The sequence below is a fragment of the Strongylocentrotus purpuratus genome, unplaced genomic scaffold (genome assembly GCF_000002235.5).
Source record: "Strongylocentrotus purpuratus isolate Spur 01 unplaced genomic scaffold, Spur_5.0 spur5_scaffold_15, whole genome shotgun sequence".
NCBI classification, from domain to species: Eukaryota; Metazoa; Echinodermata; class Echinoidea; order Camarodonta; family Strongylocentrotidae; genus Strongylocentrotus; species Strongylocentrotus purpuratus.
Window position 1 is genome coordinate 19968482 of NW_022145600.1, and position 14883 is coordinate 19983364.

At 37.2% G+C, this 14883-nt stretch overlaps 1 protein-coding gene across 7 annotated transcripts in view; it reads left to right on the plus strand.

Annotated features, from left to right (window-relative positions):
* The window catches only part of LOC100888884, a 53151-nt gene that overhangs the window by 24804 nt on the left and 13464 nt on the right, over nucleotides 1-14883 (plus strand). For all 7 annotated transcript variants that reach the window (XR_004064171.1, XM_030985788.1, XM_030985790.1 and 4 more), the window contains 14 exons: nucleotides 1647-1816; nucleotides 3027-3123; nucleotides 3436-3485; nucleotides 4024-4132; nucleotides 5126-5222; nucleotides 5690-5790; nucleotides 7539-7631; nucleotides 8739-8812; nucleotides 9476-9587; nucleotides 10664-10752; nucleotides 11380-11485; nucleotides 11948-12103; nucleotides 12899-13717; nucleotides 14500-14598. Coding sequence is in view for 6 of the 7 variants with exons in the window: in XM_030985788.1 (XP_030841648.1) it covers nucleotides 1647-1816; nucleotides 3027-3123; nucleotides 3436-3485; nucleotides 4024-4132; nucleotides 5126-5222; nucleotides 5690-5790; nucleotides 7539-7631; nucleotides 8739-8812; nucleotides 9476-9587; nucleotides 10664-10752; nucleotides 11380-11485; nucleotides 11948-12103; nucleotides 12899-13717; nucleotides 14500-14598 (2172 nt within the window). In the remaining variant the exon portion in view is untranslated. The remainder of the gene's footprint in view (nucleotides 1-1646; nucleotides 1817-3026; nucleotides 3124-3435; nucleotides 3486-4023; nucleotides 4133-5125; nucleotides 5223-5689; nucleotides 5791-7538; nucleotides 7632-8738; nucleotides 8813-9475; nucleotides 9588-10663; nucleotides 10753-11379; nucleotides 11486-11947; nucleotides 12104-12898; nucleotides 13718-14499; nucleotides 14599-14883) is intronic.

A 14883-nucleotide genomic window follows, 5' to 3' on the forward strand; every position in this document is an offset into this window, starting at 1 on the left:
ACTTAGAGAGTTTAAAGACCCTATCCGATGAAAATACAACATTATTTCACTGGAAAGCTAAATGAACATAGAATACAAATATAAAGGAGTTACAAATATTTTCTCTTTTACTATTGCACAAAAGCTTATTAAAACATCATTTTCTGCACCCTTCCAAATTACGGGTCACAACGGTAACAACAAAATATGTGGACCTGATCATTATTGTTGTAGCTTAGGCGATGAGCCATGCTTGCTATTAAAGTCATTTGAATATCGGGTGCTACACATCAGATGATTTCATCAGGTCAATAGCTAGGTTTTTTTTAGGTCAACAACTTCCTATTTTTAAAGCTTTAGATTTTGAGTTTTCAGAGACCTGTTACTCCTCTGACAGACACTAAAATGGCATATAGTTGATATTATTGTAATCTATGGCTCATAAGCTTTCAATTGATGTAATACATGATCTATTTCACTTTGGACAGACAAATTTAGTGATCAATAATCACAAATTGCTCTGGCTACAAGAATAAAGGTGCAATATTTTTTCAGAACTACCCTTGCTTTCTACTCGTTGGATGGTATAGGATTTATCAGCAAGTACACTGCTGAGGGGACAAAGGGCACGTTTTGTTTCCTCAATCCTTGTAAACTTGATTGTGAAATATCAATATTGAACTTATTTTTCAAGGTATTTTGACAGACGTGTCCTGTGCAGACAGTTTTTAGGAATGAGTTCGGTTTGAAATGCACTTGATGTTTTGTATTTTTAAATATATATGTAATAAATATGTATGTATATGTTTACAAAGTTATAATACAATAAAAGTACAGTCTCTTTCTCTCTCTCCCCCTCTCTCTCTCGCTCGCTCTCTCTCTCTCCCTATCTCTCTCTCTCTCTCGCTCTCTCTTTCTCCCTATCTCTCTCTCTCTATTTCTCTCTCTCTCTCTCTCTCTCTCTTTCTCTCTTGCTCTCTCTCTCTCTCTATCTCTCTCTCTCTCTCTCTCTCTCTCCCTCTCTCCCTCATTCCCTCCGCACATTTCTCAAACTGCAATAGATGTAGATTTGGGAATTCTTATTGTCTCGTTCAACTCTTTTGGAATACTCATCATCACATGACAGGAACTAACCACTCAGAAAAAAAGAAAAGAAAAAAAAGGTTTTAAGTTTTGAAAACGATCATTGAACCTAAGTGGCATGTGGGTGTCGGAAAAGCCATATGTACATGTCAAGTCCATGCATCATGTGTTAAAAGGGCTTTACAGTTTTGTTTTTATCGTAAATGAGCAAATATTACATGAAGAGTCTCAAAATATTGAAAATACACTGAAATCTTTGGTCTGGATTATACATGAATCTTATATCGTGCTTCTTTTTAGTTTTCTAAATTTTCTTTGAAAAACGTGGATAGATTTAAAAATGTTGGCGTTAAACGTTAGATCTATGGCACTATGAAACAAATTGAGATGAAAGAAATGGTGTGTAATGTAGATATGCGAAACAGTTTACATGATCAAAAAGCTCACAAAATTTATTTTTCATCTTTATCTACACTGAAACCCAACTTCTGTTTAATAGCTTCTGACAATTATATAATGTTTTAAATGATTCGAATGATGATAAGGTTACAAAAGTTTTGCATGTCTTTTTGTAATGCTTGCAGACGAGGAATGCTTACGACCTTTGGCAGCAGCAGGAGGGTCAACGTATCAGCGCCCTCATCAACCGCTTTTGGAAAGGTCCGCTGCCGAACCTTGACCCCTTGGTGTGCCGCGCATCCTACTGGTCTAACATGCGGGATATGTATCGAGACCTCCTCCTGCTTCTACTAAAGTAAGAAATTGATGCATATTATGACATACCGTAATTAACGTTGTATAAACCGCCCTCGTGTATTAACCGCACCCCTCTTTTTCTTTTTTTTTGTTTTTTTGCCGACTTTGTCGACAGCAAGCCAGGTCCGTGTTAAAAAAACCCACGCGGGAAGGCCTTTCATTTAACTGCGAGGTGCAGCTGAATGTGTAAGATCATTAATGTAAATTAAAAAACAGTAGAGGACCTACATGTAGGATAGAACCTTGTGGTACACCGTGTGTAGGAATTATTATTATAAACTACATATTGAGATCTATCAGAAAGATTACTTTCAAACCAAGATAAAAGACAAATTTGAGTGGTGTTCTAGTTTCCTAGTGGTGAGTCAACACACTGATTACTGAGCTGGGAGGCATTGCCAGGCATAGCGCCAGGTGGAGGGGCATAAATCGAAACTTAAAAAAAATTTTTTTTTTTAAATGGTGCGGTTTATACACCATTTATTACGGTAAATGTATCTTGATTTAAATTATGCCATTTTAAACCATTAATTATCATGAAACCATAAAAAATCCATTATTTCTGGTCATTTTTTGTTTTTTTTCACCCTTCTGTACATTCATTTTAATGATCAGATTTAATATGCACTGTACATGTGCCAGCGTCTGGAGATGTCCAGGGCATAGCTTCTTTAGAGAGATAGTCACCGGAATTTGCTTCTGATTGGCCAGGCATTGCATAGACGTGCATGCATGTGTCGCAACTATCTCTATCAATACGCTACGGTCCAGGGCCATATTTTCTGTAATCATATGATTAGAGGATCTAGAGGATAGGAAAGTTTGTTGAACTTTGAGATCTGTTGTTGGTAGTGAACTTTTTACCAGACAACAATCTTGCTTCTCCAAATATTACACTATTCTTTCAAGGTTTTCTCAAATTGTGTCTTTAAAAAACACATATCGCGACACAAGTAACCTTGCTTTGTTAATTGCTGACACCAGACTTGGTGGAAAAACCATTAATGGGACTACAAGTCTGCACACAGCAAACCATCTATTGTCCTGAAGTCTTGCTACATGCCCAGCCCATCTCTACTTTGATTCTCTGACTTTCTCCATGATGTCTTTAACCTTTGTTTTCTGGCGTATGACTTTGTGATTGACTTTAATGCTGACCATGATCATTACCTAATGATGGGTTTATTTCACTCTGATGAATTCAACAGACATGACAAGGTGCTAAAAGCAGGCCCGTCTACAGGTTGCCCTCTATTGTCCAGCTCTAGACGTCTTCTCCGAGAATTTCACTTTCAGTATGGAATTGTGAGTATCGATTTATGATGTAATTTTTGAGTTTCAATGTCAGTTCAAATAATTTTATTTCCATAACTCAACCAAAACATGGAAACAAATGCTTAATACATAAAATGAATATCAAAAGACATTTGCAATATAATTTAGAAAATTAAATTTATTTGTAATTATACAATCTTAAAGGTCCAAAAGTAATCAAAGTATTTTAGGGTGCAAAATATATAAGCATATCATAAATTAAGTTGCATTTCAAAGGACAGGAATATCAGCTTTTTTTTTCTTCACAATTTGATTTTATGTTTACTTGATATTTCTATACAGGGTGAAGTCTTCAGAAGAGCTGTTTATTTGGAACAATTATCAAGCAAAGAGTAAGTAAAATATTTCAATTGGGGTTACTTAGGCACACAATTTGCCTTGGCAAGCTATGTTTCGTTTTAATTGATATACTTATTCAGTTTATTGCATTTTACTTACGTGTTATAAAACATCAGTGGCTGGTCCCTCCTTGTTTATTAAATGTTTTATTATTTTTGGTATAAATCGTGATTTGAAAAAAAAAATACCGTAACTTGTTCCAATTAGGTAGCTACATGTACATTTCATAAATTCTTCTTTCTTGATGATGATGTGTAAACCTAGTTTGTGTTATTTAATTGGATGGTTGGTGGACATTTTATTCATTTTCTCTTTTGCCATGATACTAGATTTTATTTACGGTTTAAATTTTATTTACAGAATGACCAGGCCTAGTTCAGTTTGAATCACCCTTGATTTGAATTGATTTAATGTGAACAAGGTTTTAAAATAGTAGCTGATTTTTTTTTTAGAAGTTACTGTGCTTCTTCTATTTTATTAGTTTTGCATATAAATTAATTGCTTTCTCTGATTTGAACGTCTAATTTGCAGGTGGTTTGAGAGCGATGATTGGTTCTTGAAGCATATGTCACAGTCTCTACTGGGAATCCAAGATCTTCTTACCAAACACCAAGCCAGGGTTACGATGGTCAGAAAAGAGGTAGGCTCTCGTTTATACTCAGCCCCCTTCCCTTCCACCTTGTACTCCCTCTGCCCCCTCTGCTGCTCCTCTGCCCTGCCCCTGCCCCCTCCACCTAGGAAAACAATAAAAATTAAGATTGAGTGGTGTACCTCTTGAAGATTTCAAAGCGTAATTTTAACATAAGGAGCAAATACATACCCAGGTGTTGTCAATCACCAGGGTTAGCCTTCAGTTTTATGACCATAAGACCTTATGTAATGCTTCGCTTTTCCCTCACCCGAAGCTCTCCGAGCGATTAGGGGGTAATTCTTGACTGACCAACGGGTTTGCTGTGTGCAGATTTGTACTCCCATTAATGGTATTTCCACCAAGTCTGGTGTCAGCGAATTATGGCCTTCTGCACATGGAAACTGCCGATCCAGTTCCTTTAAATATTAATGGAATATCTATCCTACAAAAGCCTTTGTACTTTTTCAGATTAGAAGATGCCATAGTATCTGTCAGACTAAACTATCTTTCATTGAATAGTCATGTGTATGCATTATGTGTCTGTGCTATTTTCATTGTTTTTTTCAGCAAGGTTTCACAATTTCATTGTAACTTTGCTGGTCCAAAGAATCTCACAACTCCTGAGAAATTTCCAGAAAACGTACCATTTGATCAATTAGAAGTTAATACTGTTAGTTAGTTTCTGTCATAATGCAATTCTTGTTGCAAATGTATGAAAACTAATATTTCAATCTTGTACATACATTGAAACCTGTATATAAAGACCGCTTGAGAGAAACATAAAAAGTGAACTTTATAGGCAGGTGGTCTTTATGTACAGGTTCCTTTACTTTAGCACAGGTAACAATGAGAAACCATATTCAAGGGAAACAAAAAAAATGTGGTCTTTGTAGACAGGTGGTTGCTAAAGCAGGTTTGAATGTATCAAGTTTCTACTTCGTGCACATACATGTAATGTATTCAGACATTGCATATTAATTTCTTATGATCCTATATCTACAGTATGAGTTGCTACGTCGTGCCCTAACCCAATTTCAAGAGAGATGCTGTGATCTGTTAGAGAAACTACTGCAAGAGAGAACGCCGCAGCACAGAGTTGGTACGTGAAAATGGGTCCACCACATCAAATTGACTTTGTGTGTGAAAGGTTAAGAGGTGGTTTCACAAGGAAAAAAAAAATCTTTCTTAGTTAATTTTTAAGTATGTTAAAGTGTAACTTTGAGTCAGACGGTAGATATCATACTGATGGCTTGTTTGCTGCCAAGCCTTGGGTTGGAACAATTTGTACTACATGTACTTCAGTTTAAATCCTGCAAAAGGTCTAAAAGGGTGGAGATACAAGCATGTTAGAGTTGCCTTGCTATTGGAAACTTGATGTTTAAAAAATATATCTTTAATTATTTTGATGTGATGGAGCAACTTCTTTTCCTCTCTTGCATAATATGCTTAACTGCCAGTGAGTCTGACGTTCTGACGCTCAGTGTCTTAATATTCTCTTTGGTGCAGTTTCACAGGAGCATGTTTTTTAATATAATAATTCTTGCCCCTCTCTTTTTTTTTATACAGTGTGCTTGATCACTAATCTCTCTGACATTCTTGCCCTGAGCGCTATACTGCTGGGTCGTCACCAAGGCAACCTGGAAGCTATCATCACACAGAGTCTCAAGGTAAGAAGTCTGTTTTTAGTTATTTTTATTTATTTTTTTGGCACAGGTGGGGGGAGGGGGAGGTAAGGCTTTATGTTATTTTAATGAAAGGTGTGTGTGAATTCTTTTAGGAGGGGGCAGAGAGAAGTAAAGACAGTGTGAGAGAGATAAAGAGAGAGAGAGGGAAAATGATCTATGAAGAGAGAGAGAGAGAGAGAGAGAGAATAGGAGAGGGAAATTGATGTAGAGGTTGACAAATGCAAGGGCACAGAGAGAAAGATGGAGTGGGAAAGGGAAACAGAAAGACGAATATAGAGATGATGAGACAAATAAAGACAAGTACAGAGAGAGAGAGAGAGATAGAGAGAGAGAGAAAGAGAGAGAAAGGGGGGGGGGGGGGGGGGTAAGGGGGAGACAGACACAGACCAACAGAAATAGGTAGAAAAACATGATTTATTGCGATGAATAACCTCTTAAAAGTGGTTGGTACGTGTATTTAAATTCAAGTGAATTACAGAAAATATAACCCGTAATGTAGCTACACAGTCAACTTTTAAAGAGGGTAGACAAGGCCATTTCTTATGCTCCTCTATTTGTACTAATCTTTGTACTGTTTATTTTGTGTCTGTTACATCACTTCATAAATAATTTTCATTAAACAATACAAAGTACATCTATTTACATCCATCTTGCACGGTAGCTGTCATATAGTTGCACTCAGATGGAATAAAAATGCTTTAAGATAGTTTGTTGTCATCGAGTGCCCTTTGAACTGACATGAACATGCCATCACATGACCTGTCAGTTGGGGGCAATGAAATTAATTGCCCTGTACTTGGCAGTACAAAAAAGGCTCATTTTATTTTTTTAAAAATATATGTCAAATACTGTTATCCGATGTCTTATCTGCTTGATTTCTAGGAAATCCAATGAACTTTGTAGTTCATCAAATAAATGCTGCTGTTATCTATTTGTACTAATGTGTAATTTACCTGGATTAGTTACATAATGATCTGGGCTCTGGGCCCAGTTAAAACATGTTACCCATAATAATAAATGGTAACAAATGCTGGAATTCTATGACAAATTTGCTCTCAGCCAATCAAATGCTCCGATTTCAGTAGCTTATAACAGTTATCTGTAACTTGTTATTGATAACAAGTTTTATGAAACCGGGTCCTAGCCATTTACTTAAGTACCTATATAAGTACAAGTTTATTACACCTTTTTATGGGATGTCTGTGAAGTTCAGACACTTTTGTGGAATGATGCCCTGTATTTTGATTGAATACAAATTGTCCTCTTCCTAGTATACAATGGACATATGAAGAATGGATGCTTTTTCTTTGTTAAGATGTGAAGAACATGGATTGCAGGTGCTCCAAATAATTGATTGTCAATTTTCAATCAATATTTTGCATACCTTAGTTGTAGCTTTAACACGCAATTCTTTATACACATTTGTTACACCCAAACCAACTCCGCCTACTCCAAATCGATTTATTCTTGGCCGTTTGGGGCACGCTACAAGAGTCCTATCTCGCACCCCGGGGCAACGTGTCTGACACGGCCGGTTGTAGCAACTACTCCGAAGATCAAGATTACATTAATCTTGATCTAAGGAGACACGAACGAACGAAGTGCTATAAAAACTTTAAAACTAACTAAAAAATTATTGATCTTGTGTGGGTCAGGTATTTGTCGTATTAGTATGACTCTAATGAACTCTTGTCTTTTCTTGTCTTATTTTTGTTATCCTACTCTAACAGGAGAGTGTTCAGAATAGCTACAACGGTCATAAACTGCGTCTGACCACCGAGCTTCGTCTCAATGCCTACTCTTCCCCAGTCTCTGCTGAACTGGTACGTTTGCATTCTGTACAACCTATTTGTATATTAATCTTGTTTTTGTGTGTAAAAGTTTACTTCTTGTATGTACATATACACATGCACCTTATAATTGATATCAAAATCCATATACTTTATAATTCATTTCTCTTTCTCCAAAATATTAGACAATATAGAATATGGGAGCTTCATAGCATCTTGCTTTCTTAGTTGATTTGTAATATTCAGAAGATACATTAAAAACATCTTTAAAAAAAAAAGATGCAGAACATATATGGCAAAAAATGTTAGGCATCATATATTGAAGTCCTTTTCAAGAAATAATATTATATTACTCTTTTCATTTTATATATTGTACTGTTTCTCTCGTTTTGTTGTTGTTGGGCTGCTAGTTTATTTCTTTTAAGATACATTTGGATACCGTATTTGCCGGCGTAAAGGCCCAGTATTTTTGTAAGAGAAAATATCAAAAAGTCGGGGTGCGGCCTTTGCGGCGACAGAGTAAAAAAAAAAAAATGCAAGTCAAAACAATGAAAAGCAGCACGAAATTGTACATATGGGACAACAATGAAAGGCGATGGACATTTCTAGAATAACACATGTCTTACCGACAATTAAGTGTTATATTTTTTAAATGAAGGGGAAAGTTTTGTCAATCTCGTAAATAAAATTCATAACTTACCAACCAAGCTCTACTGGTAGATCTAGATTTAAGTTTTTGCCATAGCTAAAGCAACATCAATCCTCGGCTTGCACGAGCAAAGCTATGGCGCAATAGGCCTAGGCATACACAAGAGAAAGCTGCATGTGAAATCATCACGGTTGGGATGGCCGAGCGGTCTAAGGCGGTGACTCGGGTCACAATCTACATTTCTACGGGTTCATATCCCACCTCCGACAATTTTTTTTTTTTTTTTTTAATGTCAAAATCGGGGGTGCGGCCTTATCGCCGGCAAATATGGTATGTAGGAGGAGTATGATGTACCAAGCAGAGTAGTTTTGACTATGTTTTTTTATATATTTTTGTAATACTTAAATTGATTTGAGAGTTGTAGCCAGAGTTTATTTTCAATTATCCTTTTACCATATCATTGATTGGTTTGATTTGCTTTCTCTCAATAGATCAGCAAGCTAATCGCACACATCAAATCTGAGGTCCAGTACATCCAAGAAAACTATCAGCAATTATTCCAACTGTAAGTAGTCAACGCAATTATGTTGCTTCATCTTGTGCAGAATTGAATCTCATTTGTAGTGTTTTAATTGTCTCTATCCGTTATTACCTTTAGAAAAGCCTTAAAAACACATCTTTTTTTGCAGTTTGTAGTTGTAATTTTTTCTTTTTATTACATTTATTTATGTTTCTAAAATTTTCATTAAGTGCTATGGGCCTAATGGGATAAGACGGGTATAAGTAATAATAATAATGCTGGGGTCTTATCAGTGATGAAGTCATCGTCATATTTTTAAAAGATAAAAGGCTGGTCAAACCTGAGCAATAACGTTAACAATACACACAATTTAATGAAATGATAATGTACATGTATCAAACTACATTTACATAGTATGTAACCATTACAATGTATATGATAACAATAATGATGTTGTCACGCCTAAAGAATTTGTTGCTGGGTTCGAAACATGGTCCGTTCGCTGGTGCCCTTTGGTGAGGCATAAATCCTCTGAACCATGTCCATCAGAGAGGACTTAAAGCCGTTGGTCCCCTGGTTGCTTACTTGAGAGGCATGCCATGCATTCTTAGCAGTCAGGTCAAAAAATTTCAAACCAAACCAAATCTGTTCTAACTGTCTCTGACTCTAATATGACAACAAATTTTCTTTCTTATGTTCACATTACAGCTACCATGTAGAGATCATGGAGTCTGCAGCTTCAACCTTCTACTCGTGTCTTATGGCCGACGTGTCGGTCCTATGTGATAAGGTACAGGTCGCACAGCAGGAGCCGGAACAGGTGGGCAACAAGGATTTATTGTCTTTTGTGGGAAAATTAAAAAAATAAACTAATTATGTGCCGTTAATGATATTGCTTAAAGGGGGTGTAGCATGGCAAATACAGGTTAACGCCATCTACGACTTCTTTTTGATAAATGCACGTAAAAGAATGGACTTGATTAACGGTCAGTGCGCTAGCGTTTGTGAAACAGACCAAAGTTATCCTCACGCTTCGGTTTCGCGTATGTTGCACGCACGTGAATGCTGCGGTTGCGTCGTCCATAGTCGTATTATACGTGATTGGTCCCGAGTCAGGCCACAGGTAAGACACGTAGTCTTGTCATGCTACGCACCCTTTAAAGAGTCATAGTAGTAGGCTCTCATGGGGAATTTGCCATCATTTGGGTGTTACCCAATAACAGGCGCTGTCAATCACCAGGATTAACCTTCAGTTTTATGACCAACATGCCTTATGTAATTGCTCTGCATTATGGAAGAGTCATTATCTTACATTTGCCTCGACCAAAGACTCTCAGAGAGACCGGGTGTTGTTCCTTGATTGGACTACAGGCTTGCTTCGTGCGAGACTTGTACACCCAATAATGGTATTTCCACCAAATCTGGTGTCAGTGAATTATGACCAACTGCTTATGGAAACTGATGACCATCTACCTTTAACTTTTCATTTTTCGTGCAACAACTTGCAGTCAAAAGTACAAGAGTGAGTGATACATTTCAGAAAAAGATAAGAATTTGTAGCCAACTACATGTAAGAAAAGATTTACCATTTCGCTGTCATAGGTGGTCTCAACCACCCAGGTTTTGATATTGCATCAGATATATTGGTGGAAGGAAAAGCTTGTCTTTATACTGAAATCTCAGTAGAAAAATTGGACGCTAAACACTATTATTGAAACTTTGTCTTAGGAAGTAATATGTATCACTTATTTTTTAAAAAATTGTTGCCATTTTATGGGTTGTAAAAAGAAAATCAAAACTTGCTTTAATTTTTTTTTTTGTCTTTCTCCCTCGATACAACCATTTTATTATTGATAATTTTATTGATATAGTTTATTCATTGTTCTTCTCTGTTAGATGCGAGAGTCCGTTGACCCCGAGATGGTTGCCATGGCACGTCGGCTGGACCGACTGGACCAAACCTGGAAGAACTACATTCCTGCCACGTAAGTTACAAGATGGTAACTTCTTTTTCCCAAGTAATGCAAAACTAAGCACATATTCACCGGGACATTCATTACAAATAAGATATAATTTAGCTTCCTTTATGACATTTCTTGGCACAAATCAAAAGCAAGAGGTTGTCTCAGTCACAAACAAAAATAAAATTTAATAAACATGAATTACAAGCAAATGCTACAGCATGGAAGGTTGTCAGATCTGTGGAATAGGATACTCTCTGAAATTCTTAACATTATTGTGAAAGAAATTTGCAGTGTTGCTATGAATTACGTAATGTAGAAAAGCTATTACTTGGTCAAGAGGCCTTGCCATCGCTGTAATGTATGTTGTGCCACTCAACCCCTTGTCAAACTTTCCTCATGATCGTTGTTTAACAAAATTATGAATTTGATCTGTTTGGCTGTTTGTCTGTTTGGCTTAAATAGTGCTACATACAAACTGGCCTGGATATATTGTGTTGTAAGACTTGTGTGATTGTAGACAATGATTGTCAATGTATGAATGCAACGCTTACAAATTGTATTTCCTAGTTAGTTCCATGTTCATGTCTTTAAATCGTTCAAGAATTTGCAATGAGCTTTGTTTCACTAATCCTACATTTGTCTTTGCAGATCCCAGCAATGGAGGAAATCATTAACCAAGTCAGCAGTGCACTGGTTCCAATATCTCATCCAAGACATGCAGGCTATGATAGTCTACAGCATATGCAGAGATAAGGTATGTTACCAGTCTTTGTGCTTCTTGTGTGTTATTTATTTGTGAATCAAACATTGATTTCTTAGAAAAGGAAGCAGAAAATGAAATAAGTGTTATATGATGGTTTGTAATAGTTAACTAGTTCAGTCTAACCTGAGGTGTGTTTCATAAAACTTGTTATTAATAACAAATTCTAAAATTCTTTGAAAATTTGGATCTCAGCCAATCAAATGCCACGATTTCAGTAGCTTAGAACAGTTATTGTAACTTGTTATTGATAACAAGTTTTTTGGAACAGGGCCTTAATGCTTGGTCTAAGTCACATTAAATAAAGGGGAAATTTAGACCTCTGTCTATCTCCCTTTGTTTAGAGGGAGATTAACCCCTGCATGAGGTGTGGACTTTTTCAAATTTGGGGAATGCCCGTCTTTTCTCTTTTTTCTTCTACAAATGTCTGACTCCTCATGTTTGTTTTCCTTTCAGTTTGAAGCAGTTCATTTGACCTTCAGCCAAGACGATGAAGGGTCTCACAACTCTTACAGCAGCAGCGGTCACCATCGACCGTCCAACGCCAATCCCTTGACCCAGTCCATCGGCTCGGCCTTTGCAAGCGTCATTCCCAAAGATCAAAAGCAGAGGGTAAGTGTTTTGTATTATTATTTATTATATTTGTATTTATTAACATTTATTTCCTTCTCAACAGTACAATATGACACACAATGTATATATGTAACAATGATTTCAACATAGAGTATACAGTGCGTCCCAGAAAAAACAAAACCAAGAAGTATCGATGTTTTATCATAACTTAATCACAACCATAATTAATGAATGATACATATTTGGAAAGCTTAGAGTCTCCTCTTTCAGTTGATGCTACTCAGATGATGCATATTTCACGCATGAGTGATTAAAAGCAATTTGAAGGAAGGAAACCAAAAAGAGATTTGGCGGGCGGTATCTGAATTTCGAAGAAAAATTCACATTTCTAGAAAGTTGAGTTTCTGCCCTTTCATATGACACCTCAATCAGGAAAAATGAGCGAGGAATAACAAAGTTCTGTTTGTTTAAAGTAGCCCTTACATTTTCATAATTTTAACAAACGAATTCGTTTTCACTGGGTGCCTGCCGTAGCAAAAAGCAGATTTGACAAAAGACTTAACTCCGTTTCGTTGACAATCAACCATGCATGAAGACTCTCGTCTACGGCTGATTGTCAACGAAACGGAGTTAAGTCTTTTGCTGCTTTAGTGACCACCTGTCTACAAAGGCCACATTTGTCATTTCCCTTTAAAATGGTTTCTCACGGAAGCATGTCCTAAAGGAACCTGTCTACAAAGGCCATTTTATGTGTTTCTCCAGGGCTGTCGCTATTGACAGGTTTGGCATTGGACGATGTGATGATATTGAAAATCTCTTTATCTCTACACACAGGACAGTGAACGTGTTTCAAACAACAACAACACCAGCAGACCCAAAGCTACTCAACCTCAGCACCGGGACATCAGCTTCAATCCATCAGGGGTCCTGAACTTCAAAGGTCCGGTCAGGACCGGATCCTTCCCACAGATCACGGACTTGCTTGACCGCAGCGAGCAATGGTCAGCTGCAGGAAACTCCAAGAATGAAGGAGTTGATGGTCCTCACCTACCAGGTGGTGGGGGTGATGCCTTCCAACCTGTGGACTCTAAGACGAGAGGTTCCTCAAGGAACTCTAAATTGTCCCACCAGGAACTGACACATTCGCAGTCGTTCCCTGAACTGTCGACCGCTGCTGCAGCTCCTGAGGATATTCCTGGACCCAGTGGTGTCCAGGACACGACCCGGACGTTGCCGCCGCTCCCGCACCACGACTTCCACGATGACTACACCTCCGGCAAAGATCAGTCCACAAGCACAAGTCGCTCCCGCAGCAACAGCAGCCAGCATCATTCAGACCGCACCTACAGCTCGGACATGGAGGCCAGCACGGATGCGTCGTCCAGCTCCAGGAGTCGCCACAGGGCACAGCTGAGAGCCGTGTTTGAACAGCTTGGTCTCTTCTCCGGGGAAGGACTTCGTCAGTCGGAAATCACACTGCCAATTTCGAGTAGCCTTGTGGACATGGTGTATGTGGTGAGACATGCTTGTAGTCTGATGTATGATATTTGCAGTGTGCTGAAACCAGAGATGTCCGTCGAGGTCGAAGCAGACGAGTTGCAGCAGGGCCTCTTGGCAATAGATCTGCAACAGCTGTTCATCAGTCCAATACAGGTAAGAAGGATTAGATTTAATCTTATTTTCAGTGAGGAGTGTTTTGGATGATAGAGACCTTTCATCATTCTTTAAGTGAAAATTTATTTGTAGAAAGTACTAGGCTCTCATTTTTGTTGTGTACTCCTATTGGATATAAAGACGCTTTTGCTCATAAACGAAATTCTGTTAACTTCTTTTTTAATTTTATTGTTCATCTGTGTCATTTCTAAATCATTATTTGTAAACTTCTATCAAAATCATCCAATATAAAATACACTATGGTGTCATTATGGAATTGTTTAATAATACATGAGCAAGTGCAAACATTAAGATTTTTTGGTGATGTATTTAACATGTGTCGCCGATTTGAACTACAGGTACATGCATGTTTGACCAAAGAAATTTGGTTTGTGCTTCTGGCAATGCTATGCCCTGTCCAAGTCTCTTATTCCGTATGACATCATATAAAGGGCCAACCATCAATTCTACTCATAACTTTATTTTAAATTTTTATTATGGTCTTGTATCTCGATGAAATCTGAGCATATCAAGTCAGTTCAGTTCAATTTATTAATTCTTCTCAAGCATTAAAAAAAAAAAAATTATAATATATACAAAAATGGCAAATATACATAGCAAGAGAAGAAACGGAAACTACAAAAAAAGTTTATAAAAACTGGAGTAGTTACCAGTAGAGGTAAAAAATACATGATACATGGTATAAACAATAGCAATAACAAATACAAAATTATGCAGATTAATTAGGTAATCCTAGTATAATATCTGTTTTTATTCTTCAGGGTATGACCTTTGCTATCAGATTGTTTGCATCCAACATGTTGGCCATGGACCTCTGTGCTACACCTTCTGGTGAGGTCAACAAGATGATCAGTAAGGAGGTAAGCCACACTTGTGAGATCTTTTTTCTTTCTTCAGTTTTTTTTTATTTTGTCTTTTTTATGGTGAATAACCAGTTTGTGTCATGCCCATTTTCTCTATAAGGCCTAATAATCATATAATGATCCTTTTTATTTATGATTAAATGAGCTGTAGACCAAATGGGTAGTAGACTTATTGGAGATTAGACCAAATGAAATTGGACCAAATGAAATTGGACCAAATGACTATTATCCCAATTGGTTATTAGACCAAATGATAAGGAGGCAAAATGATTATTAGACCAT